The sequence below is a fragment of the Musca domestica genome, unplaced genomic scaffold, assembly GCF_030504385.1.
Source record: "Musca domestica strain aabys unplaced genomic scaffold, Musca_domestica.polishedcontigs.V.1.1 13, whole genome shotgun sequence".
NCBI lineage: Eukaryota > Metazoa > Arthropoda > Insecta > Diptera > Muscidae > Musca > Musca domestica.
The window spans coordinates 16,136,371-16,152,074 of record NW_026712172.1 but is presented as its reverse complement, the minus strand read 5'-3'; the positions used below and the strand labels follow the sequence as shown (position 1 = coordinate 16,152,074).

At 34.5% G+C, this 15,704-nt stretch overlaps 1 protein-coding gene across 5 annotated transcripts in view; it reads right to left on the bottom strand.

The window, feature by feature from the left end:
• LOC101900402 (uncharacterized) overlaps positions 1-13,232 on the bottom strand; it is a 27,814-nt gene extending 14,582 nt beyond the window's left edge. Inside the window, exons 1-2 of one of the 5 annotated variants that reach the window (XM_059118673.1) lie at positions 12,520-13,232; positions 4,167-4,412 (exon numbers count right to left, since the gene is read on the bottom strand). In XM_059118673.1, the coding sequence (XP_058974656.1) occupies positions 4,167-4,169 (3 nt within the window). In that variant the 5' untranslated portion in view covers positions 4,170-4,412; positions 12,520-13,232. The remainder of the gene's footprint in view (positions 1-4,166; positions 4,413-12,519) is intronic. The other 4 variants (XM_059118669.1, XM_059118672.1, XM_059118670.1 and 1 more) reach the window with 4 other exon arrangements.
• Between the last annotated feature and the right edge of the window lie 2,472 nt (positions 13,233-15,704).

Genomic DNA, 15,704 nt, shown 5'->3' with positions numbered 1-15,704 from the left:
CTTCAGACTGCTGTCATTTCTAAGACACTCACCCGACAGCTGTTAAAATTATACTAGTGAGAGCTCATTATACTGTTTACAAGGGTACACAAGCATTTTGCTGAGAATTTTCCAGCAAAAAAAGGTATTCGTGATGGAATTCAGGCGGGATAGTGTGATTTCTTTGTATTTGGCTGGGAAACCACAAGTGGCTATCGTTAGAGCACTTCAGCATTTAAATGTGAATAAATCTTTTGTGGCTCGTACCATCGCTCGTTACCGTAATACTGGTTGAGTAGCCCGACGACGTCAAGGAAGTGGACGGAAGAAAACAGCAAAATCAGCAGAAATGGTTCGAAAAGTAAAGTAAAGCGACTTGATCAACTTGAAACCCGCGTGGCAGTGGCCGAAAAATGGCTCGTGAGCTGAACATATCGCAATATTCAATTCGGCAAATATTGAAAAATGAGCTCGGGGTAAAGCCATTGAAATTCCAAAAAGTGCAAGAACTTACACCGCCACAGAAATAAAAAAATAGACTCAAAAGAGCTAAAAAGTTGCTTCGCTTGGTCGAAAGTGGTGAACTGTCGAATTTGGTTTTCACCGTCTCCGATCAGAAAACATTCGTTGTCCAGCTGTTTGTAAACAAACAAAATGATCATGTTTACTTGCCAAAGAGGTCAGCTGAAAATGTGCAAATGCAAATGGCCTCCAGAACTCTAGCGCCGGCCATGGTAATGGTGTGGGCCTCCATAACAGCCGACGGTCGCTCTCCGCTCGTATTAATCGAAATAAATACCGAATATTATCGCGAAAATATTCTGGAGGGGGTGTATTAAAGACTTGGGCACACAAACATATTGGCCGCAGACCTTGGACATTCCAGCAGGACTCAGCACCATCGCAGCACTCAGCACGCGCCACCCCAGAATGGTTACAAAATGAGGTTCCCCACTTCATTTCCAGCGCACAATGGCCACCAAAATCTCCGGATACCAAACCGTTGGACTATTGTGCCTGGAGTATTTTGGAAAGCAAGGTTGGCACTAAAAAATACCAAAGTGGCGATCACCCCAAGCAAGCGTTTCACCGGGAATGGGCCAAAATAGCGCAGAGCAATATTCGGGCAGCGTGTGACGGTTTCATTGGCCGTTTGAAGGCCAAAGGTGACCACCTCGAACAAATCTAAACTTATTCTAAAATTTGATGCTATTTCCGACATTTTTATACCCCGTCCATCATAGTACGGAGGGTATATTAAGTTTGTCATTCCGTTGGTAACACAGCGAAACATACATTTTAGACCCCACAAAACAGATATATTCTTGATCAGCATAAAATTCTATGTCGATTTAGCGATGTCCGTCCGTCTGTCTGCCTGTGGAAATCACTCTAGCTTCCGAACGAAATGAAGTAGGTCGATAAAATTTTACTGAAATGTGTATAATGTCTGCAGGACTTTTGGTATTGAAAATGGGTCATGTAGGTCCAGGATTTGATATAGCCCCCATATAATGGTACCTCCCGATATTCGGTATTTTGATGATTTTAGCGACATTATTCATCGGAATTGTTTCATATTTGGTATTTGAAATTCGTAACGGATACTGCAGCCTAAGGCAGCAAATTGTATGTGCAGGTCTACGTCTTCGTATAGCCCCCATATAAAAGTACCTCCCGATACTCTGCATTTTTATGATTTGTGCGCCATTATTCACCGGAATTGTTTCAAATTTGGTATTTGAAGTTCCTAGTAGATACTAAGGCCTATGGCAGAAAATTGTCTGTGCAGGTCCACGTCTTCGTATAGCCCCCATATAAAGGTACCTCCCGATATTCGTTATTTTGATGATTTTAGCGACATTATTCACCGCAATTGTTTCAAATTTGGCATTTGAAGTTCGTAATAGATACTACAGCCTGTGAAAGAAAATTGTCTATGCAGGTCCACGGCTTCGTATAGCTCCCATATAATGGTACCTCCCGATATTCGATACTTTGTTGATTTTAGCGACATTATTCACCGGATTTGTTTATAAATTGGTATTTAAAGATCGTAATGGATACTGAAACCGCAGGCAGAAAATCGTCTGTACAGGTCCACGTCTTCGTATAGCCCCCACATAACGGTACCTCCCGATATTCGGTATTTTGATGATTTTGGCGACATTATTTACTAGAATTGTCTCAAAATCGGTATTTGAAGTTCGTAATGAATACTACAGCCTAAGACAAAAAATTGTCTGTGCAGGTCCAAGTCTTCGTACAGCCCCCATGTAACGTTACCTCCCGATATTCGGTATTCTGATGATTTTAGCGACATTATTCATCGGAGTCTTTTCAAATTTGGTATTTGAAGTTCGTAATGGATACTACAGCCTGTAAGAGAAAATTATCTGTGCAGGTCCACGTTTTCGTATTGCCCCCATATAACGATACCTCCCGATATTTGGTATTTTGATGATTTTAGTGACATTATTCACCGGAAATGTTTCAAATTTGGTATTTGAAGTTCGTAATGGATACTACAGCCTATGACAGGAAATTGTCTGTCCAGATCCACGTCTTCCTATAGCCCCCATATAAAGGTACCTCCCGATACTCTGCATTTGTATGATTTGTGCGCCATTATTCACCGGAATTGTTTCAAATTTGGTATTTGAAGTTCGTAATAGATACTGTAGCCTAAGGCAGAAAATTATCTCTGCAGGTCCACGTCTTCATATAGCCCCCATATAACGGTACCTCCTGATATTCGATATTTTTATGATTTTAGCGACATTATTCACAGGAATTGTTTGAAATTTGTTATTTGAAGTTCGTAATGGATACTGCAGCACGAGGCAGAAAATTGTCTGTGCAGGTCTACGTCTTCGTATAGCCCCCATATAAAGGTACCTCCTTATATTCGGTATTTTGCTGATTTTAGCGACATTATTTATCGGAATTGTTTCAAATTTGGTATCTGAAGTTCGTAATGGATACTGCAACCTTAGACAAAACATTTTCTGTACAAGTCTACGTCTTCGTATAGTCCCCATATTACGGTACCTCGCGATATTCGGTAATTTGATGATTTTAGCGATATTATTCACCGAAATTCTTTCAAATTTGGTATTTGAAGTTCGTAATGAATACTACAGCCTAAGACATAAAATTGTCTGTGCAGGTCCATGTCTTCATATAGCCCCCATATAAGGCTACTTCTTGGTATTTTAGTGATTTAAGCGACATTATTCACTAGAATTCTTTCAAATTTGGTATTTGAAGTTTGTAATAGATACTGCATCCTGTGACTGAAAATTGTCTGTGCAGGTCCACGCCTTCATATAGCCACCATATAACAGAATCTCCCGATATTCGGTATTTGGATGATTTTAGCGACATTATTCATCGGAATTGTTTAAATATGGTATTTGAAGTTCGTAGTGAATACTACAGCCTATGACAGAAAATTGTCTGGGCAGGTCCACGTCTTCGTATGGCCTCCATATAACTGTACCTATCGATATTAGGTATTTGGATAATTTTAGCGACATTATTCACCGAAATTGTTTCAAATTTGGTATTTGAAGTTCGTAATGGATACTACAGCCTATGACAGAAAATTGTCTGTGCTGGTCAACTTTTTGGTAGAGCCCCCATATAATAGTACCTCCCTATTTTGATGATTTTATCTACATTATTTATCGATTTTTATTTTCAAGTTTCACATTTGAATATTGTACTGGCTTGTGAAAAAAGTTGTCTATGTAGGTCCATGTCATCGTTTATACCCTAATATGAGGGCTACATTTGGTATTTTTAATATTTCAACAGAATTTTTAACGAATTTTATTTTATTTTTTTTTTTTAATTGTCAAATGCGTTCCAAATGGTGGAGGGTATTCAAAGTTCGGCCCGGCCGAACTTAAGCCTGGGAATACATAAAGCGCTTATTTGACTGACCGCTTAAGTCATCGGCTGGCTTCTTTGGAAATTAACAAAGGAGCCTAGGGCCAAAATCGAACTAAGTCAACCTAAAACTCCTTTGTTCATCTACGTAGAAGCCAGCCCATGACTTAAGCCAGCCAAATATGTGTTTTATGTTTTTCCACCCTTACTGCTTTTTTACCTGGTTCATTATTCGGTTCTATATAAAAATTAAAATTAATACAAAATGTTAAAAAAAAAAGTTTTACACTTACCATTTCAAAGCAGTGTTAACTGTCTAAAGGATCGATAATCGAATTATATAACCCTGGATTGTGGGTCTTTGAAGTGAAGACGGCTGCAATGTGATGGCTGCTGCTAATGCTTCATACATATATGTCGGTATATTATCTATGTTTTAACTATGGCAGGAATCCATTAAAGTAGGCGACAACTAAAATTTCCGTTGTCAAGTAAAGAAAAAAAGTATTCAAAACGAACAATTTTTTAATGCCGTTTTACTGAAAAAAAATACAAAAAAAAAGAGAATCTATTAATATTTAGAAGTTAACCTTTTAGCCTCGTTGTTTTTTTCTGTTTTTTTTTTTCTACTGTATTCAATATTCTTGTGAAATAATTATACAAGAACGAAACGAAACGGGGGAAAAAATAAATAACAGCAACAAGAGTCACTACGACGAAATAATGAAATACCAACAACAACAACAACAGCAATAACCCATAACATTCTACTTAAGAAAGTAGCTATAGAATTGAAAACAAAACCGTGGTATGCCATTGGCTGGCATTTAAATGTACACACACACATACTTATAAATCTATATACATACATACATATACACTTATAAATCTAGATATGTTTTTTTTACGTAAATAAAATAAAATCGGTTTTATTTCTCTACAGGGTTATATTTATTCAAATTTTAATAGCAACAACAACAACGGCAAAGTTCGCAGCAAATAAACAAACAAAAATTATTCCAGCCTAAAACCCAACGGAACTCTCTAAGGCTATCCTTAACTTTTACTTAAGTTATGGAGAATTTCGAAACACAAGCTACAAAAAAATAATCCATAGTTTAACATTTAAAACACAAAAACAAACATATCAGCCGATCTTTTTTGTTGTTGTTTTGTATAACTAGCGTGTAGGTTATGCAGGGTGCACCAGTAAATTTGGCTGCATGGTATTCATAGAGCATTGAAAAAAAAATAATATAATACTTCCAGAACTAAATACCAGTTGTTCTTATCGCAAAAAAACATAATTTGGAAGAAAAAAACCAAAAAAACCAAAAAAAGAAAAAAAATAATAAAAAATAACTAAATACTTTTCTCTAAATTAAGGCTGCCTTAGTTTATGGGATTTGAAAACATTACACTTTATCTTTTGATTCAAAAATCTGAAAACTAAGGCTGGAAATACATAGAAGCATGGTAGAAGAATATAGGTAGATGCATCAGTAGATGGTCTAATACCATGTTCTCACTGGCATTTGATTTACGGCGTTTGACTTCATACATTTAAAAATAAGTTTCTGATTAATTTTTTACAGTTTCAAATTTTGAGACAACAATTTTTTACTCCAGGTAATTGGTGATAGCTCTGCGTTTACAAAAGCCAAGCCAATTAAGTTCGCGTTATAACTGTCAAAATAAAAATTTAGGCTTTTTTTGACGTAAAAACATGAATAACAAGTTAAAAAGCCGGGCCAAACTTTGAATGCCCTCCACAATTTGGAACGAATTTGAAAAAAAAAAACAGTAAATTTGGCTGCATGGTATTCTTCGGGCATTGAAAAAAAAAATACATAATACTTCCAGAACTAAATACCAGTTTTTCTTATCGCAAAAAAAAAAAAACACAATTTGAAAGAAACAACAAAAAAAAGAAAAAAAAATAATAAAAAATAACTAATTACTTTTCTCTAAATTAAGGCTGCCTTAGTTTATAGGATTTGAAGACATTACTGTTTATATTTTGGTTCAAAAAGTGCCAGATCCCAGAAGAGCGAAGATTTTCTCCAGTAAATCTGAGAACTAAGGTGTAAATACATAGAAGCATGGTAGAAGAATATTACACACGAAGTGTGATAATATTACACATTTGTGCGAAAAAATACACATATATCAACATTTTTTTAATAAAAGTAATTTTTTTTAACAAAAATCACTATATGTTCCAAAAATACGTAGATTCATTTTATATCAAATTTATAAAATAATTTATAACTAAAAGAATATATATTTGTGCTCGTTTCTAAAATTTGTTTTACAATTGATTAAAGTGCTAAATACTTGATTACATGGGCTATACATGCCACAAAAAATTACACATAATATGTATTATTACACATGAGGTGGCAACACTGATATCATCAGAAGATGGTCTAATACCACGTTCTCACTGGCATTTGATTTACGGCGTTTGACTTCATACATTTAAAAATAGGTTTCTGGTTAATTTTTTACAGTTTCAAATTTGAGACAACAATTTTGTTACTCCAGGTAATTGGTGATAGCTCTGCGTTTACAAAATTAAGTTCGCGTTATAACTGTCAAAATTAAAATTTAGGTTGCCCTCCACAATTTGGAACGAATTTGAAAAAAAAAACCAGTAAATTTGGCTGCATGGTATTCATAGAGCATTGAAAAATAAAATAATATAATACTTCCAGAACTAAATACCAGTTGTTCTTATCGCAAAAAAACATAATGTTAAAGAAACAAAAAAAAAAAAAATAAAAAAATAACTAATTACTTTTTTCTAAATTAAGGCTGCCTTAGTTTATGAGATTTGAAGACATTATAGTTTATATTTTGGTTCAATAAGTCCCAGATCCCAAATGAGCGAAGATTTTCTCCACCAAATCTAAGAACTAAGGTGTAAATGCATAGAAGCATGGTAGAAGAATATTACACACAGAGTGTGATAATATTACACATTTGTGGGAAAAAAATACACATGTATCAACATTTGTTTAATAAAAGTAATTTTTTTTTAACAAAAATCACTATATGGGCCAAAAATACGTAGATTCATTTTATATCAAATTTAAATAATAATTTATAACTAAAAAAATATATTTGTGCGTGTTTCTAAAATTTGTTTTGCAATTATTTAAAGTGCAAAATACTCGATTACATGCAACAAAAAATTACACACAAAATGTGTAATTACACATGAGGTGGCAACACTGATATAGGTAGATGCATCAGTAGATGGTCTAATACCATGTTCTCACTGGCATTTGATTTACGGTGTTTGACTTCATACATTTAAAAATAAGTTTTTGGTTAATTTTTTACAGTTTCAAATTTGAGACAACAATTTTACACTCCAGGTAATTGGTGATAGCTCTGCGTTTACAAAAGACAAGCCAATTAAATTCGCGTTATAACTGTCAAAATTAAAATTTAGGTTGCCCTCCACAATTTGGAACGAATTTGTAAAAAAAACAGTAAATTTGGCTGCATAGTATTCATAGAGCATTGAAAAATAAAATAATATAATACTTCCAGAACTAAATACCAGTTGTTCTTATCGCAAAAAACATAATTTGAAAGAAACAAAAAGAAAAAAAAATAATAAAAAATAACTAATTACTTTTTTCTAAATTAAGGCTGCCTTAGTTTTTAAGATTTGAAGACATTATAGTTTATATTTTGATTCAAAAAGTCCCAGATCCCTGAAGAGCGAAGATTTTCTCCAGTAAATCTGAGAACTAAGGTGTAAATACATAGAAGCAGGGTAGAAGAATATTCCACACGGAGTATGATGATATTACACATTTGTGGGAAAAAATAGAAAAAAGTATCAACATTTTTTTAATAAAAGAAATTTTTTTAAACAAAAATCACTATATGGGCCAAAAATACGTAGATTCATTTTATATCAAATTTATATAATAATTTATAACTAAAAAAATATATTTGTGCGTGTTTCTTTATTTAGCATTATTTAAAGTGCTAAATACTCGATTACATGGGCTATACATGCCACAAAAAATTACACACAAAATGTGTAATTACACATGAGGTGGCAACACTGATATAGGTAGATGCATCAGTAGATGGTCTAATACCATGTTCTCACTGGCATTTGATTTACGGTGTTTGACTTTATACATTAAAAAAATAAGTTTTTGGTTAATTTTTTCACAGTTTCAAATTTAAAATAACAATTTTACACAACAGGTATAAAAGACAAGCCAATTAAGTTTGCATTATAACTGTCAAAATAAAAAATGTAGGTTTTTTATGTAAAATCATGAATAAGAAATTAAAAAGCCGGGCCAAACTTTGAATGCCCTCCACCATTTGAAAGGATTTTGAAAAAACAGTAAATTTGGCTGCATGGTATTCATCGAGCATTGAAAACAATACTTATAATACTTCCAGAACTAAATACCAGTTGTTCTTATCGCAAAAAAACATAATTTGGAAGAAACAAACCAAAAAAAATAAATAAAATAACTAATTACTTTTTTCTAGATTAAGGCTGCCTTAGTTTATGGGATTTGAAGATATAACAGTTAAAGCTGAGAAAAAAACAGTTAAAGCTGACAATTAAGGTGGGAATACATGAGGCGCTTATCTGGCTGGCTTAAGGGTGGAAATACATAAAACGCATATTTGGCTGGCTTAAGTCATCGGCTGGCTCCTTTGTAGATGAACAAAGAAGTTTTAGGTTGACTTAGTTCGATTTTGTCCCTAGGCTCCTTTGTTCATTTCCGAAGAAGTCAGCCGAAGACTTTAGCCAGCCAGATAAGCGCTTTATGTATTCCTACACTTAAGTCATCGGTTGGCTATTTTGGAAATGAACAAAGGAGCCTAAGGCCAAAATCGAACTAGGTCAACCTAAAACTCCTTTTTTCATCTACGAAGAAGCCAGCCGATGACTTAAGCCAGTCAAATGTGCGCTTTATGTATTTCCACCCTTAGAATTAAAGGTGGGAATACATAAGGCGCTTGTTTGGCTGGCTTCTTCGTAGAGGAACAAAGGCGTTTTAGGTTGACTTAGTTCGATTTTGGCCCTAGGCTTCTTTGTTCATTTACGAAGTAGCCAGCCGATGACTTGAGCCAGCCAGATAAGTACTTTATGTATTTCCAGCCTAAGCCAGCCAGATAAGTGCTTTATGTATTACCACCTTAAATCTGCCTTAGCTTATGAGATTTGAAGACATTACAGTTTATCATGGCATAATTACAGAAGGTAGAACAAAGCTACTCCCAAAATACAATTTTTTTATACCCTCCACCATAGTATGGAGGGTATATAAAGTTTGTCATTCCGTTTGTAACTCCTCGAAATACTCATGTTAGACACCACAAAGTATATATATTCTGGATCAGCGTAAAATTCTCTTTCGATTTATCGATGTCCGTCCGTCTGTGGAAATCACTCTAGCTTCCGAACGAAATGAAATAGATTGATAAAATTTTACTCAAATGTGTATTATGTCTACAGGACTTTTGGTATTGAAAATGGGCCATATAGGCCCACCTTTTCGCATAGCTCCCATATAACGCTACCTCCCAATATTCGGTATTTTGATGATTTTAGCGACATTATTCACCGGAATTATTTCAAATTTGGTATTTGAAGTTCACCGGAATTGTTTCAAATTACGTATTTAGAGTTCGTAATGGGAACTACAGTCTGTGACAGAAAATTCAATCTTGTAAAATTACACTCTGAAATTCCATTCTTGTTTCGCTAGTCTTTCCCGAATATAAGAATTTCGTTAAAAAAAGATTAAAAATAAACAAAGCCAACAGTTGCACATTTAAATGTCTATTTGACACAATAAGACTCCAGCACAGAGTTGCATTTTTCAAGTTTCTTTGAAGTTAAGCAACCTTTCTGATTGAGTCATGCAGTTTATATTTCGGTTTAAAAAGTCCCAGATCCCTGAAGAGCGAAGATTTTCTTCAACAAATCTGAGTATAAAGGTGCGAATACGTAGAAGGTTTTATTTAATGATCTAATACCATGTTCTCATTGGCATTTGAAATACTGTGTTCGACTTCATGCATTTAAAAAAATAAGTTTTTGGTCAATATTTTCAAAGTTTCAAATTTGAGACCACAATTTTAACAGTTTTACACTCCTGGTAATTTGTGATAACCGAATAAGTTCGCGTTATAACAGTAAAAATAAAAATGTAGGTCTATGTGACTTAAAAACATGAACAAATGTATTAATTTTATGATTTCTTTTTATCACGAAAAAAAGCTTTTCGTAGTAAAGTTGTTCACATTCATGGCAGAATCAGGAAGGTGAAGTCATGCAAACATATATTTACAGTTTTTTTTCAAAATTATTCGTTTGGCAACATCTCATTTTTGAAATATATACTTATAAATCCATTGTAAATACATAAATCAAGGTGGGAATACGTAAAGCGCTTATTTGGCTGGCTTAAGTGATTGGCTGGCTTCTTCAAAAATTAACAAAGGAGCCTAGGGCCAAATTCGAAATAAGTCAACCTTGAACTCCTTTGTTATTTTACGAAGAAGCCAGCCATGTAAGCGCCTTATGTATTCTCACCTTCAGAAATGGAAACTCAGTTTTTATACAGTGAAATTTGACATGGTAAATAACAGAAAATGCAAAGATGGGTATGCTTATCTAATATGACTTTACCTTCTTAATTTTACCATGTTCACATTCTTGAAACAGGTCTTATTCCAAGTTCATATGGCAATAGTGATTCGCTCTCTATTCTTTGTGTCAACCTTTCATTAGTAAATATTTCCTTAATTTTAACGTGCGCCCTACAATGTGTGTTTCTTCCAATCATTGATTTTGAACATATTTTGTTATTGTTTTTCAAAAAAAAAAAAAAAAACAAATAAATAAATAAATACATACACAAAATTGGGAGAAGTCGGGCACACTTAGAAACAAATTGTAATCAGCTGGTAGCTCTACCTTACCTCTTAATTGTACCATGCTCACAAGGAACTCCTTGTGTAGAATTTCAGAGAATTCCATTGAAAAATGTGTCTAAAATCAACAAAAACACAGAATATCGGGGGTATCGTTATATGGGGGCTATACGATATAGTGGACCTCTATAAATAATTCTCTTCCAGGCGGTAAAATACTCACAAAAAACTCCAATGTAGAATTTCAGACAATTCCATTGAGAAATATTGTTAAAATCATCAAAATACCGAATATCGGTACCGTTATATGGTGGCTACACTATATCGTGGACCGATATAGCCCATCTTCTAACTTGACTTGCCGGCAGACAAAAGACAGATCGTTGCAAAATTTTAGCTTTATATCTTTATTCGTTTTTACTCTAGCGTGATTACAACATACGGACAGGCGGACGGACGGAAAGGACTAAATTGTCTTAGTATTTTACGCTGATGAAGAATATATATACTTTGTTGGGTCTAAAATTATTATTTCGATGAGTTACAAACGGAATGACGAACTTCTGGTGGAGTGTATAAAAAAGCCCGTATGCGAACTAAACCAAATATCAGCTGGCTGTCATTTTATATAATTTCAAAGTATTCTAGACAAGTAGGATTAGAAAGTTGGACTTAGAAAATGCCTAGTCTAAATGGGCTTTAAGCTAACTAATATTCCATGGTAGAAGAATACAGGTATTCACATCGACGCAGCTGCTGGGACAATGAACTGTCAAACCAATTTTAGAATTGAAATTTTTGAATGAAAAATTATTTAAATTTGTAAAACTTATTGAAAAATGCTTATTATAACAACCTTCGATTGGTGTCGTGTTTTAAAAATCTACTTATTTTTGGAAAAAGAATTTTTCAAATTTTGATATATCAATGTTCTCAAGCTTTGATGCAGCTACCATGCCAATATTCTTAATATGCACAATGATTTCCCATCAATTGAAAAATGTTTTTCAGGCCACCTTTAATTCCATCCAAATCTAAAATCATTTTTATCGATAACATGTTCTATGATGTGTACCCAACATGATGTTCTATGGTGTGTACTCAACATAAAATGTGCACTCCAATAAGAAAACCGGCACTTCAGGTGTTCATCTCCTCTCACACATCACATTTGACATCCGTACCCCATGCATTTACCGCTATATCATCATTGTAAAACAAAAACATGTGTTTTTCACATCATTGAGTGAGCCAATGTGTGTGTGTGTGTGTGCGTTGACTTGCATGGGAAATATCAATGACTGAGCGTGCCTATCTCCCCAAAAAAGAAAAATAACTGAGTACAGAGAATTAAATTGCCAATGCAGAGAGGAGGAGCACATGTGCCAAAAATGATTATTATGGTGTTTTTTTGTTGTTTTCTCAGGGTATGATGAATAAGAATAGTCGTCATTGCAATTCTTTTGTGTGTGTGAATGTGCAAAAAATTAAAAAAGATAATTGTTTTGTTGCTGTTATTATTAGGAATCATTATTATAATTTAATGTCACTGTTATTATTGTTATTGTATGGTTTTCATTATATTTTTAGTTTATGATGAGGATGCTCTTCTTTTTCTCAGTTTTTCTTCTCATATTGTGGGAGAGAACTTTACTGTGCTGTGTGAGCACCGCTGTTGAGAATGGGAAGATGAAAACTTTTGAGAATATTTACATTTGGGGCTTCTTGAAGCGGGAGATTAAGCGCTTGAGGATTCGTTTGAGACTTAAGTACAATAAAATAATAGAGAGCAGCTATTCCACTTGATTTGAGTATTGTTGTGTTCACGTTTTTCTTGTCCGGAGATGAGGAAATTGTGGTGGGAGGAGATATTTCACTGTAATTATTGTTGTATGTTGCTAGGTTTTTTTTCTTCTTTCTTTTTGCTGAGCTTGCGGTTTTACAATGTTTTTGTTTTGTTTTTTGTTTTTTTTTTTAATTTTCTTATGTTTTGTTTTTAGTTGATACCGCTCTTTTTTATTTAAGTTTTGTTGTCGTTGTCTGAAGATCACGTTCACGATAATGCAACCCTTTTGGCCGGGACTAGATGAGTTAGACGTTATAATTGATTTATTTTAGGGGTTTTTCTTTCTTTTTTCTTCCGATCCGTTGTTGGTATTCCTTTTTCTCTCAAAAAAAAAAAAATCCGTTAACCGCTCAAACGAAACCAACACAACGATCGTTCTATTTTCGTAAAAAAAAATCAAAACGAAACACAATTCGATCCGATTCCCGTTTTCTAACGTAACACAGATACGTAACGATCGTTAGCTCACATATCTATCGACTGTGACTGGCTACGAAACGATCGTTGTCGTTTACCACTAATTTTGCTAGCTACTACCGCTGCTAGGCTACTACTACTACTACCACGACTAACACTACCAGCAGCAACAATAACAACAAAAACAACCGTAAACAACAACATCACCAACACCACAACTAACGCACACAGAAGAAATGAAATGAGTATGGCCCCCTCACCGTAAAACACCAACAATAACAGCAACAACAACAACGAGTAAAGAGTATATTCTTTCGACAAAAAAATTTAACTACATCAAAAGCAACAGCTATGGGGCATCGGAACACAATGACAGCGACGCAACGTCAGAAGCAGCAGCAGTAGCAGCAACAGTCATTCACTGACAACAGTACCCGACTCGACCGACATATACAAAAAAAATAAGTGTATCCCAAAAATAACCCCCTGCACATTAATTTCCTTACGGTTTGATGTTGTTGTTCTTGTTGTTCTTATACTTTGTTGGATGCTCTTCTAGACGTAGTCATTCTGTGTTTGCACAGTAGTTGTAGAGGGTCTAGAAATTGGTTGGAAAATTAATACGCATAGGAGATCTGAAGAAATGGTTCTTTTTAAGGGAGAGACGAAGGAGAAATTCGATATAGAATTGTTATAGAATAGGTTCGATCAGACGAATTACGTAGTTGACGAAGTTTTTGGGGACAAACCCATGGTAGAAGAATACAGGTGGAGGCCTCAACGCTTGGGAACATTGATATGTCAAAAAATTTTAAATGTCTTTTCAAATATAAGTAGATTTTTATATTTTTTCTTATACGACGTCATTCGGAGGTTATTATAATTCGCGTTTTTCAACAATTTTTACAAATTTAAATAATTTTTTATTAAATATTTAGAATTCCAAACTTGGTTTGACAGTTCATTGTCCCAGCAGCTGTGTCGATGCGACTACCTGTATTCTTCTACCATGGTTTTAATTTATTTAAATGAAATTGATGTGTGGCCACATAGTGTTAACATAAAGGTAATTGAAGTAGAGTACACATTATCGATCATTTTGCTAATTTGTTATAGTGGATATCGGTCGAACTTTTAATACCCTCCACTTGAAATATTTGAAAACCAGTAAAGGAAGTCTTAAAGTCGGGCGGGGCCCAAATAATTTAAAATCGGATAAAAATATGTATGGGAGCTATATCCAAATCTGAACCGATCTCGATAAAATTTGGCAAAGATATTTCTGAGCTGTATTTGATACATTTCCCTGAATATCGTTGTTACGGAGTGCGTATTACGGTTGTGGGTAACAAATACAATAAATCGGATGAACAATATATATGAAAGCTATAGCTATATCTGAACCGATCTTCACCAAATTTGACATACTAACTTCTAGACTAAATTCGATTCTAAGTGCCAAATTCCATCCCATTTGGACAAATATTAGACGTTTGGTGCACAATATAAGATAAATCGGACGAAGTTATATATGGGAGCTATATCCAAATCCGAACCGATATCGATAAAATTTGGCAAAGATATTTCTGAGCTGTATTTGATATATTTCCCCAAATATTGTTGTTGCAGAGTGCATATTACGGCTGCGGGGGACAAAAATAACAAATCGGATGAACAATATATATGGGAGCTATAGCTATATCTGAACCGATTTCGATCAAATTTGGCATACTTATTTTCAGGCCTAATTTGGGTGTATATGCAAAATTCCATTCAATTCGGACTGATATTACACGTTTGGTGCACAATAAAAGTAAATCGGACGAAGATATATATGGGAGCTATATCTAAATTTTGACCGATTATCTCCAATTTCAATTGGGTCTGTCCTTGGTCCAAACAAATGATCTGGTCCAAACAAATGATCTGGATTGGGTAATAAATGCGAACTGTACTCTGTTCACAAAAATACATGGACAGACGGAAAGACGGACGGACATGCATAAATCGACTCAGAATGTGATTCTATGCAGATAATTAAAAGGAACTATGGGTCTATCTCGTTTCCTTTTGCCTGTTACAAAGACATAAGACAAATGCACAAAGACATAATACCCTGACCACCTTGTGGTAGGGTATAAAAAATCGGAAAACTACCACTTAAATGAAAACCGTTATGTGGGGTCTATACGAAGAGGTGGACCAGCATACAAAAAATGTCTCAGGCTGTAGTACCCATTACGATATCGGGAGGTACCGTCATATGGTGGCTAAACGAAAACGTAGACCTGCATCCGAAATATTTTACCATAGGTTGTAATATTTATTAAGATTTTCAAATACAAAATTTGAAAAGATTCCGGTGAATAATGTCGCTAAAATCATCTAAACACCGAATATCAGGAGGTACCGTTATATGGTGGCTATACGAAGACGTGGACCTGCACAGATAATTTTCTGTCTTAGGCTGTAGTATTTATTACGAACTTCTAATATTAAATTTGAAACAATTCCGGTCAATAATGTCGCTAAAATCATCTAAATACCGAATATCAGGAGGTATCGTTATATGGTGGCTATACGAAGACGTGGACCTTCACAGACAATTTCCTGTCTTAGGCTGTAGTATCCATTA